Source organism: Procambarus clarkii, chromosome 44, assembly GCF_040958095.1.
Source record: "Procambarus clarkii isolate CNS0578487 chromosome 44, FALCON_Pclarkii_2.0, whole genome shotgun sequence".
Classification (NCBI taxonomy): Eukaryota; Metazoa; Arthropoda; class Malacostraca; order Decapoda; family Cambaridae; genus Procambarus; species Procambarus clarkii.
The window spans coordinates 9,838,158-9,850,687 of record NC_091193.1 but is presented as its reverse complement, the minus strand read 5'-3'; the positions used below and the strand labels follow the sequence as shown (position 1 = coordinate 9,850,687).

The window sequence follows — 12,530 nt, the reverse complement described above, 5'->3', positions numbered from 1 at the left end:
TTTGTTTGAGAGGGAAGTCAGTGTATTTTATTGTATTGTAGCCCATCAGGTTCAAGAAATTATAGGACAATTAACATTACAGATGGGCCACAAGAGCTGGAACTAAAATATCAACCACAACCACACTATCAGAAAGTTGAGACAATGACAAAAATATTTACAATGACTATTTTATTAACGGAAAAGTACATACATACAAAATGAGTTAAAGGCATAATGTTGAATTTCTAGATAGAGCAAGTACTGTATATACTATGCCTAAAGACACTAGTTCACACAGCATTTTGGGCAAAGAAATAATTTAAATAATTTTATCAGTAAAATATTTTTTTGTAAGATTAATGAGCCAATTACAATACTCTACACCACCTCGTTAAGATCATACCAAAGGGATCCAGGAACACCTGAAGAACTTTTCCCATAAGAGTAGCATTATTAAGCTTCTTGACACAATGTCTTGCAGATTCTGGCTCCTCAAATACGAGCCTCGCCACTCCAAGATGTTTTCGAGAGAGTTCATGTGTGAAGATATCCAGATGCTGTATAGAGCCACACTGGTGCTTATTAACCTATAGATATGATAAGAAATATATTAAATAAAAGTTGACACTTTTATATACACACTTGTCTATACACTATATACAAAAACATGGTGATGTACAAAACCACAAGGGCCGTGATGATGGTTTGAAATTATGCACGGGATGTTCCCAGCTGCACCTTAGTCAACTGTGCCACGACATGGTTAATTAAAGCGCAGCTGGGAGCATCCAGTGCGTAGGTTAAAACCCTCATCACGGCCCTTGTGGAGAGGAAAAAAAACTTTATCAACTGATAATTTACCCTTTATTGTGTGCCACTCAGTACTCAACATGACACACATTCTGATGCCCGTTCTCCTCTCAGCATTTAATTAACCATCGTTAAACAGGCCTGGGTTAACGAAGGTGAAAAATGTGACATGCCCTATAACCATATTAACCTTTCTTTTTTCCCTCAGCTCATTCCATTTTGAAGCAACAATTTTTTTATGTATAACTTAACTGGCAGAATAGAGCCCTTAATATAATGAAATGCAATTTTCCATAAGGAACCCTCAGTAAACCAGGTCATTCAATGGACCATGCAAAACAGCATGTTTAATGAAGACAACTTCCAGCTCCTGTACTATGATAAAAGGGGTAAAGCCCTAAAATGGTGATCAAGACAACCCACGTGAACCTCAACCAATCACAGAACCCTCAGATTAATGAGAGCATACCAAAATGTGTCCTGCAAATCCAAAGAAAAATCCATAAGAGGGTTGATAATATTTAGCAAACCTGGAACATAGTGTTTGTACAAAGTGGGATAAGGGAATGTGCCAGTTGAGAGGGCACAGGTAAAATATAAATCAAAACTATGAAGAGTACACCTGCAATATATTGCAAGTTACTTTGCAGAGCATAAGTGTGTATGATGAGGCCTGCATTGTAACAGGAAGGAAGAAGTCCATCAAAGACCCTGAGAAACAATGCAAAATACCAAGATATTTTGAGTCCAAGCCCAACCGAATAATCCCAGATGGCACCCAATAGCACCAGCACTGGAGAGAGGGGGGGGGGGGGGGAGAGGGGGTTTCCCATGAAATGGCTGATGGAAAGAACTGCACATATTCCTTGGGAATTCCATTGTAGTCTATTGGGGAATGCTTTAAATTTCAATGATTTTTGTGAGGAACCTGTTCAGAGTTCCTTTCCGTTGCAGAAAAAACATACACCTTTGGCTGGTATTTTTTTTACATTTCCCCTCCCCCATTTCACAACTACTTGTTAATGCATCTTACTAGTACAGTATCTTGTTGCTCTACTATTCAGCCATAAAGTGAACATCCTAACATATGTCATAGACTATACATGAGCAGAGAGAGAGAGGAGAGAGATCAAAAACAGAAGATTAAGAACAATGAACAAATACTTTTGAATACAAATTTACACATAGACATTACATGGATAAATATGTTTATGCATTAAATAAACTTACAATTTCATTATGAAGAAACTGTCGATCAATGTTATCATTAATGTTAAATATGGTGACTTCTAAGGGTGGTGGTGGACCAACGTAATCGGAGTCAATCTGAAATCATAGTTATGTGAAATTAATACATAGTACTGTACTGTTTTGATAAAGCATGATTTCTGTTTTTTATACAAAAGTTTGCAATAATTAAAGCAGCATGACATGTTTAATAATTTAAATACAGTGGAACCTCGAATAACGAATTTAATCTGTTCCGGCACTGAGCTTGTTATGTGAAATGCTCGTCTTTCAAAACGGATTTCCCCATTTAAAATAATGGAAATCAAATTAATCCGTTCTACTACCGAAAAACATCAGTATGATATTAGATGTCTTAAATAATGGAGCAGCCTACCTTACATACACTGAACAAACCTTTATGACATTTTTCTTTCTTCAAATTTGTTCATTTTTTTTATCATTTTTTGTATAGCAAAAGGTTCGTTTGATGTTTGTCAGGCAGGCTGCTCCATATTAAAAAAAAAAAAAACTATTTTCAAAAACATAACAAATGTCAAAAAGGTTTGTTCGGTGTTCAGTAGGTAAGCAGCTCCATGTTTCTTAAAAAAAAAAAAAAAAAAAAAAAGTTGAAACAATTTGAAAAATGGACAAATGCCATATAGGTTCATTCAGTGTTTGTCAAGTAGGCTGCTCCATTATGACAATTTTTTTTTTTTTCAAATGTGTTCCATTTGTTTTGTATTTTTAATTTATTTCTCAATAAGGGAGCAGCCTACCCGACAAACACTGAATGAACCTATATGGCATTTGTCCATTTTTCAAATTGTTTAAACTGATTTTTATTTTTCATTTTTTTTTTTTTAAGAAACATGGAGCTGCGTACCAGCTGAACACTGAACGAACCTTTTTGACATTTGTTGTTTTTTAAAAATTTTCATTTTTTTTTTTTAAGAAACATGGAGCAGCCTACCGAACAAACCTCTTTGACATATTTTTTTTTTAAACTTCATTTTTTCTACAAAAAGTCAAAGCATTACAACATCACAGCAGTCACCCCTTTACATCCCAGCGTCATTATCATCTTTAAACAAAAAAGATAATTTATTTGCATCGTCGTAGGCGTCCGAGAATACGCGAGAAGCAGCACGACCCCACCATGTGGTGTTGTCGTTATTCAAACGAATGCTCGCCAAACGTGACGAATTGTCGGCGATCGGAGCACTCGTTACCCAAATTGCTCGTCAATTGAGGCACTCGTCAATTTCTACTGGGTTCTACTATACTGTAGTTCAATTAGGTGACTGTCATAGGGCCAATAGCCAGCTATAAATTGCTGCCAGTCTTGATCTTATGTCACACTTGGAATCATAAGATTTGAAATAATGAATGCAAAAATGGCACTAAAAATTAGATGGCTCTTTTTTTTTTTTTTTTTTTTTTTTTTTTGCTGCTGATATCTGCTTCACACTTGCATATTGTATTCTTGGTTGTCTGTTTAATACATAGCTGGGGCAGTATCAAAATGCTGCCTCAATGCTTCACTTCCTCGCTGCCCTTCATCCCTCACCAGTTGAGAACATTTGACCATTTTGCTTGTTTATAACTCATCACTATAATGTTCCATAGTCAAAATAAGGAATTCATAATATATGGTGGTTTCAGGGGTAAGGGTCTGTATTAGATTGGGGGGGGGGGGGGAGGCACACGATCAAGCTAGCCTCTACCCAGTCAACATTTCTTTAAGCAGGCAGTATTTAGGCATTTGTACTCTTTAATAGTGTACTTCATATGTACATTACTCCATGTATTCCTTATTCATATTAATAAGCTTGTTTATTTCATTTTAATATTATTTGATGAATGTACCCGAGTACAGTGTGTAATCATTGATATGAAACAATCTATTCCATGATAGTGAAAGCCTGCAGCGAGGGTAGGATGAGTGGGTACAAACAAACTAGCAGTGTGCGCCTGGCCTGGCCTCAACCCATCTCATGAGACCAGAAGGTATGAAACATGTGCAAAATAGCCCTATTGAAATGCAGTGGTACAATAGGTATGTTGACGGAGAACTCGATCAACATTAAAGGCCCAAGACTTTTCAACACTCCCCCCCCCCCCTACACATACGGGGCATAGCTGGCCGACCCCCAGCAGTGTTCAAATGAAAACGTGACAAACACCTCCAAAAGATACCTGAACAACCAGGCTGCAACTCATATGTCAGGCTACAAGCAGCTACATATCATAGCCTAGTTGACCAGATCACCAACCAGGAGGCCTGGTCGGCATCTGGGCTGCAGGAACGTTGATCCTCTGACTCATTGACAGGACAGGTAATCAACAGGGGGTCCCTCACAGAATGCAAATTTAGCAACTTTTTAAAAAGATAGGACATTATTGCAAGTCCAAGCTGTAAATATTGCATTTGACTGAGAGAGACAAACATGAAAAACTTTACTTTTAATCTTAAATGTTTGGATCTGTATTTTAACAAAATAAAGTCATGCTATTTTCACTGTTTTTGGGTGGTTTTATTTAGGTGAAAATTAACATGGGGTATTGTAGAAATTTACAGTACAATAATATGATAAAACATGTAAGTATGGTAGGAGTTTTCAAAGAAAGGTTGTCAACATGAATCTAAAAGGTTCCTGACTAGTATCAATTGTTAGCGAGTACTACCTCATCCCATGAAAGAGAGATATGGAGCGGTTAGGGATGAAGGGACAGAGATGGCAAATTAACTGTTGTGTATTAGTAGAGTAATTGATTGAAAAACAATTCTAACTTGCCTTGAATCGGGGAACAGTTAAATCCATAGTCTCTGGTCGAATCCATATTTTTTGTTTTCGGGGATCCCGGAGCACAACAGGTGGGTAAGTGGGGTCACCTTCTACAATTCCCTCAAATCTGAATAAAATACAAGTAAAACTAATTAATGTCAAAATTGGTCAAGAAATATGAATAAGGATATTTAGGATACCTCCTAAGGATATTAGGAGGCTTGGTTGAGGGCCGGCCGCGGGAACTTTGAGGACCGGGCCGCGGGGACGTTGAGTCCGAAGTCATCGCATGGTAGGGATTCCTATACAGAGCACCACTTGGTTTCCGAACCCCTTGGGCACGAGACCCGTCGGTTAACATGTAAGTTCGTATACGAGAAATGGAGAAAAAAAAAATAGAAAAAATTTATGAAAAAAAAAACTCTAGGGGAAAATATCGACAGGTTTATAGCGTAAATGCGACTGTATTTTGTTTGTACTCACCAATAATTGAAGTCCTGATCCACATATGTTGATGAAGCATATTTATTTACATTATATTTACATAGTCCTTATTAAACCACTCGACAAATATTACTCAAGACATCGGCGCACTTGGCTGGTCATTATAAATCACAGGGAGGCACCTGGCTGACTTTAAAGCAATGGGGTTTTTACTAATTCCAATCACAAATAATTTTAATTTGTGCGTGCCAGCTGCATTTGCACAGCACAACAAAGAAATTCTCTGTTTGTTCTGTTTATAACCACCTGAAAGATCGTCCTCACCACTATGAGTCATCGTGTCTGTGGGTAGCATACGCCAGTACAAACCTGTCTCATCAGCATTATAAATTTGCTCTGGAGATAAATTTTGTTCCTGTACCATCTCCGCAAATTTACTTACATACTCATCAGCACCAACAATATCAGCAGATTGTCTTTCACCATGCACTTTAATGAACCTAATGCCATGACGGGTTTTAAAGCTTCTGAGCCATCCATCACTGTATACACATTTTTGAGTAATTTTCATTGCTTGGTGAAATTCACGCGCCTTTTCCACGAGCAGCCAGCCTGCCACTGGCTTCTTCGCCACCTCACATCTCTGTTTGTACCACTCCCACACTGCGTTATCAACACTCTCCACCTTTGCTTTACTTACTACCTTTCTATTTCGTATTGCCTTATCACTTTCACTTCTTGAGAAATAGTAAAAAATGATAGGTTTAGCCTTAAGATAAAAAACAGTACTTTTACTAATGCCATGTTCAGCGCACACGATACTTCTCGGGACACCACTCTCCACCTTCTTAATTATTTCAACTTTCTTCTCAAATGTCATCACTGACCTCTTTCTTTTACGTAACCCGCTTGTAAAGTAAACCTGTAACCCGCAGCTCCCCCCCTCCTGGGGAGGGGGGAGCTGCGCAGACAGCGGTGCAGCGAAGTGTGACGTCATGCTCATTTGCTCGTTTCTTTTTGGGAAGCTCTATCCACTTGTTCAGCTTTTTATAGCAATTCTCACCAGAATAGGGGTTTGTTTTGGGACGCTTATCTTTCTGGGTGCCTGACCCGGTTGATAGCAGACATAGAATGCTTCCAACCACATGGGGGTTTCTATAGGCCATTGCTCCCCATGCCTCTCTGAGGGGGCCAGGTTCTGGCTCGTGGTCCCCGGTAGGCCCTCAGAACTCCATACACATGACTGATGTTAAAGTCTGACATTAGCATATTAGTCTGGATAGCTTTGGGTAGCCTCCGGGTCTCACCCAGAAAATGGCGTTTCATTACATTCAATGCTGTTTTTTTAGTAAACCCACCTAATTGTGTCTCTTTCGACAGAAAGGCATCCCCATACGAGGAAGAATCTCACTGAAAGGACCTGCTTGATGGGGTTCTGGGAATTCTTCTACTCCCTAAGCCCGGCCTGAAGCCAGGCTTGACTTGTGAGAGTTTGGTCCACCAGGCTGTTGCTTGGAGCAGCCTGCAGGCCCACATACCCACCACAGCCAGGCTGGTCCGGAACTTCTTTTAGAAAACAGTCTAGTTTTCTCTGGAAGATGTCCACAGTTGTTCCGGCAATATTTCTGATGTTCGCTGGGAGGACGTTGAACAACCGCGGACCTCTGATGTTTATACAGTGTTATCTGATTGTGCCTATGGCACCTCTGCTCTTCACTGGTTCTATTCTGCACTTTCTTTCATATCGTTCACTCCAGTACATTGTTATTTTACTGTGTAGATTAGGGACCTGGCCTTCTAGTATTTTCCACGTGTACTGTATATTATTTGGTATCTCTCTCGTCTCCTTTCTAGTAAGTACATTTGGAGAGCTTTGAGACGATTCCAATACATTATGACCTCTACAAAACATAAAGAAGCCGATCCATGATGGGAAGCACTCGCTAACTCACCTCCGCTGCCGACGAGGAAGCGGCAGCCCCCAGAACAGCAAAAGCTCCGGGTTCCAAAAGCCAAAGATGCCAACAGGGCCAGAAGAAGAGAGGGATAGAACAGGTTGTCAAGACCAACTGTTCCAGATCCATATAAAAAACATAGAAGAATACATCTCCAGGGTATCCAAGCCAGCGGCACAGCACCCAAACAACGCAAGCAGGAAAGTAAGTAATTATCAAAGAAAGCACCAAGCCGGGAAGGCTATGTAGCACCCAAGCAAGAAAGACATTCCTGCAAAACGGCAGCTGCTTGACAAGCCCCATAAAAGGGAGCACAGAAAAAATCTGAACCAAATTGAGGTACAGGATCTCCCTGCAGCACGTACCCAGCAAGAGAAGGCTCAGTGGGCAGGTCCATAGCCAAACCATATCAGACTTAAGAGGGCGTGCCAGGTCCGACAAGAATAAAAACTGAAACCAGAAAGTGCAGACACAGGCTCCTCTCAGGAACCACCGTTAACTTGAGATCATCTTCAGGTTATCTTGAGATTTTTTCGGGGCTTAGCGCCCCCGTGGCCCGGTTCTCGACCAGGTCTTTTTGTTACACACCCCCAGGAAGCAGCCCGTAGCAGCTGTCTAACTCCCAGCTGCCTATTTACTGCTAGGTGAACATGAGAATCAGGGTGAAAGAACCCCTGCCCATTTGCTTCTGCCTCCACCGGGGATCGAACCCAGAACTTCAGGACTATGAATCCCGAGTGCTGTCCACTCAGCTGTCAGGTTCCTGACGGTGAAGCCACTCTTAGAAAACAACACAGGCACTGAATTGCTTGGACTATATTTTTCATTAGAAAATAAAGACTATAAAATGTTTGTTTATTATAATGACAAAACTAGGAAGAGTAGATATTTTTCTTACTAGAAATGAAATAAACTTATATATAAAATATTCATTATTTAGCCACATTTTGACTCAACATTGGAACAGGATGAGTCATGGTGTCACAATGAAAGAGTTAACTGGGATAACAGCAACAACAACAAAAAAGATGTGTACCTGCATACTGTACTACCCATGATATTCAGTTTATAATTTGTTTAAAACAAATACAATTTTGAACTTAATAAAGGTCTTACCTATAAAGTTTATTTGCACCATTAACAAGGACTGGATCAATAAGTAACTTATAATTCCTCTTTGACGGATGTGGAGGAGGAGGTACATGTTTCTGTTGTGCCCCGTGCTTTGTAGGATGATGTGATAAAGGACGCTGCTCCATGGTATGGTGCCAGCCCCCTAATGAAACAACAATTATTATTTATCTTCTGAATCATAATGGTATCATAATGGTACTGTACCTGTAATATATGTACAGAAAAAATTCCAAGGTTATAATTACCAAAACAAATGCATTTTACATTAAAGTTATTTTAAGTTCACAAAACATACCAGTACCTATACCTCTTACCCGAGTTTGCCAAACTACCCCGTATACCTCAGTTTGCCAATCCCTAATGCAAAACAGGTAATGATTCGGTCTGTTTAGCTGACATTTCATGCATCTCTTCTTGACTAGGACAACTAAATGGCCTTTGATTGAAAATGCTTCTGTTTCTGTGGCCTTAGTGTTGGATCCTTGTATATTACATGAGGATCGATTGGTGAATGTGATGAAGCCCATTCTCTCCGTGTTTCATCACCACCTGTGAGAATCCTTTGTCAGCCAGTCTATTTCCCTGTGATTAAAATCCCCAAATATTAGGATCTTTGCTCTAGTTATCCTTGCTAATGTAGCCACCTTTTCTATTATCTTTAGACATGTTTCAATGCACTTATCATATTCTTCCCTTGACCTTCCTGTAGTTAATGGGGGGATGTAAATACATACCACTATTTTCATGGACCTCACTGTTATCATACCTAATATAAAATCCTTCTGGTTGATTACCTCCAGAATCTCTACCTCCTCAAAGCTCCAATGTTGTTGTATCAGTAGGGCTGCTACTCCTCCCTTAATTACCTAAGTGCAGTCACAAGATGAGAGCTACGCTCATGGTAGCTACATCTTCCCCGTACTCTTTATCCCAAGACGCTTTGAAACAACTGTGGGTTTTGGTCTCCATCGCCTTTACACTTACCTTATTCCAACTGTCTACGCTGTTTGCAAAAGAGAACTTTCTAATATTTATTTGGCACCTAGGTTTCAAGAATTCCTCTTAGTCAATTTTGTCAGTTCTTGTCATTATTTTGACTGTAGTGATCATATCATCTCTCTTTCTTGTCTTCTGGTTTTGCATATTTAACCCCTCTAGCCTCTTCTCATAGTTCTTGTTTTTCATTTCCAGAAGCCATTTTGTAGCATGCTTATGCATCTTTTTCCAGTTTATTGATGTGCTTCTTGAGATATGGGCACCATACAACTGCTGCATATTTAAATTTTGGTCTCACACGAGTCGTGAACAGTTTCTTTAATATTTCACCATTCATGTATTTAAAAGTGATTCTAAAGTTGGTTCAGAACTTCAAGAATCTGAAGCAAATGCATGTTTTCCGTGAGTTTGCTTGATTAGGGGAACTACTTTTCTGGTGAGCTGTTTTATCTAGCCTTGGTTTATCCACATGTATTCCCAGACTTCCCCTGCCCTCTACTGAGGGGAGGTCAGAGTCTGGTACTAGCCTCCAGTATGCACTTATACTTTTGATTACAAAGTGTCTGTAATATCCTGGTGGGTAGCTCGGGGAGCAACTGCTGGAAGCCCTCCCAGAAAGAAATTAAATTAGCTTACAATAAAATTACCAATATCAGATATTACATCTTACAAAAATAAACCTGCAATGAAAGTCTCTCAATATTACTATACAAATCAATAAAAGCAAATTCAGTCAGTAGCTAAATGGTTTCAATACTGTATATTATTGAAACTCTAGGGAGTTTCAGATGCAAATTTCATTATACTGTATACAGTACTCATGTTCAAGTTGAACTAACATGAACTAAAGATGAACTAAATTCAAGATGATCAATTCCTTTTCTTAACCACACATTGGGTATTGTAAAGTAACATCTCATTTAAATATTAATCAGTATGTCTCACCTGGTGATTGAGACATATGATCTCTGAACTCATTATAGTACAGTACTGTACCTATAATCATTATAGTGAATACTTGGTGCAGTATACTTCCTGTACATACACATACTGTACTGTATACTCCAGTCAATCCTCCTAAAATGGTAGTTCAGTATTATAATAACTATTTGGTTAAAAGTATCAATATGTAGTGATGGACTGCCAAAAAGTTTGCATTTTCTATTGCTGAATTTAACCAAACTGAAAACTTTTTTTTTTAACCACAACACAAATACTGTATAGAACTTAACCTAACCTAAACTCTCTTAGCAATCCTAGGCCTAATACCTGCTGTCTTTGGCCTAATATAGTACATATGTGTGTTATACTATGCTTAATGTTTATGTTTGGTTTTTAGCTATACTGAATTTTTTCTGGACTCTATAAAATTAAAACTACAAAAAGATAACTTTTTTTGGTGGCCCATCACTAAATAATGGCACTTCCAGCAAAATAGTTACTATAAGTACTCTCACTTCAAGTGGATCGGTTGTTATATTCACTGTACTTCATTAACTCTGAATACTCCCTAAACACTTTACTCCCAGTACTCATTATCATCTCGATTGGATTCTGTACTCATTTCACTCTTAGAACTTGTACCGTGGAACTTCCAAAATCTGAACTTCTAAATAACAAATACACTACATCATAACAATGAACCAATCTTGCAATCCAAACCCCCACAAAATAATTAGGAATCAGATATGAATTTTGTATTGTTCATGGTAAAATCTGTACTGTTACCTTATATTCATTTGTTTACAGTACATAGGTTTTAAAACCCACCTTCCAAAATGATAGTACTGAATGTGCATATAGCAATCATAGGGGGACGGTGGCCACTAAAAATAAAGACCATCTTTTGTACTACAAATACTGTATTCTAAAGGAAGATAAAAATGCAATGGCTTAATCTAATCTCTTCTAGGTCTAATATATGCAAATCAGCAGCATAACTCATAATTCATTGTATTGGGGAACATGCAGTAAGTGTATAATATAAATATACACTTAATGCGCGTCCCCCCCAATATATATTTTATATTATACTGTGTGTGTGTTATTTTATATATATATATATATATATATATATATATATATATATATATATATATATATATATATATATATATATATATATATATATATATATATTATATATATATATATATTAGTATATTTTGGTAGCAGTCTTTCTTGTAAACCTATGTTGTTGAATTTGACCGAAAAATAAGATTAATAATTCTAACATGAATTTTTTCTATATTTCTTGTTTTTCTTCACTGTCGGTGGTAATGAAAATAACAATTCTCCAAAATTCATTTTTTATTGATGGTCTGACGCTTAGAAGCGTTTCGTAAGGGCTTCTTACATTCTCAAAGACTTCTTTACACTTACACTACACTTATGAACTACAATTTTATGATACACTTGATGCACTGTGTATGAAACATTTGACATATTCCCTCATTTTTTATTGGTTTGGGTGAGGTGGGTATTGGGTGAGGTGGGTACATGAGAATGGAAGTAACTGCAGAGCGCCTATTGGCCCATTCGATGCATTGAAGTGGGTAGAATATAGTTGTGCATTAATTGGCTGTTGATTGCTGGTGTTGACTTTTTGATGTGTAGTGCCTCGCTGATGTCGAGCCACCTGCTATTGCTGTACCTATTGATGATCTCGATGATCGAAGCGTCAGACCATCAATAAAATATGAATTTTGGAGAACTGTTATTTTCATTACCACCGACAGTGAAGAAAAACATAAGAAATATAAAAAAAATTCAGTATATTAGTATATTTTTCGTAGCAGTCTTTCTTGTAAACATATGTTGTGGAATATGACCGAAAGGGTAAGATTAATAATTCTAACACAAATCTTCTCAATATTTCTTACGTTTTTCTTCACTGTCAAGGGTAATTGAAAAATTAACTCTCCAAAATTCATTCTTTACATTTATATTTTTGGTCTGATGCCTAGAAGCATTTCATAAGGCTTCTTACATTTTCAAAGTCTTGATTTACACGTAAGTTGTTGCTGTTTTAGATTTAGCTACTCAGAACGAAGTATCCATGTAGCACGGCTAGGTGAGCCCGTAATTTACACATAACATACATCATGCTTTTTATTTGTTTTGGGTAAGGTGATATGACACAAATGTTTTGAGTGAGGTGGATATTAATTGGGTATGAAAGGCATAAGAATGA

General features: G+C 37.9%; 1 protein-coding gene across 1 annotated transcript in view; it reads right to left on the bottom strand.

Annotated features, from left to right (window-relative positions):
- Positions 1–12,530, bottom strand: part of Set1 (SET domain containing 1) — a 59,778-nt gene that overhangs the window by 39,494 nt on the left and 7,754 nt on the right. Inside the window, exons 2-5 of the mRNA XM_069300638.1 lie at positions 8,324–8,483; positions 4,818–4,935; positions 2,023–2,118; positions 386–569 (exon numbers count right to left, since the gene is read on the bottom strand). Of these exons, the coding sequence (XP_069156739.1) occupies positions 386–569; positions 2,023–2,118; positions 4,818–4,935; positions 8,324–8,466 (541 nt within the window). The 5' untranslated portion in view covers positions 8,467–8,483. The remainder of the gene's footprint in view (positions 1–385; positions 570–2,022; positions 2,119–4,817; positions 4,936–8,323; positions 8,484–12,530) is intronic.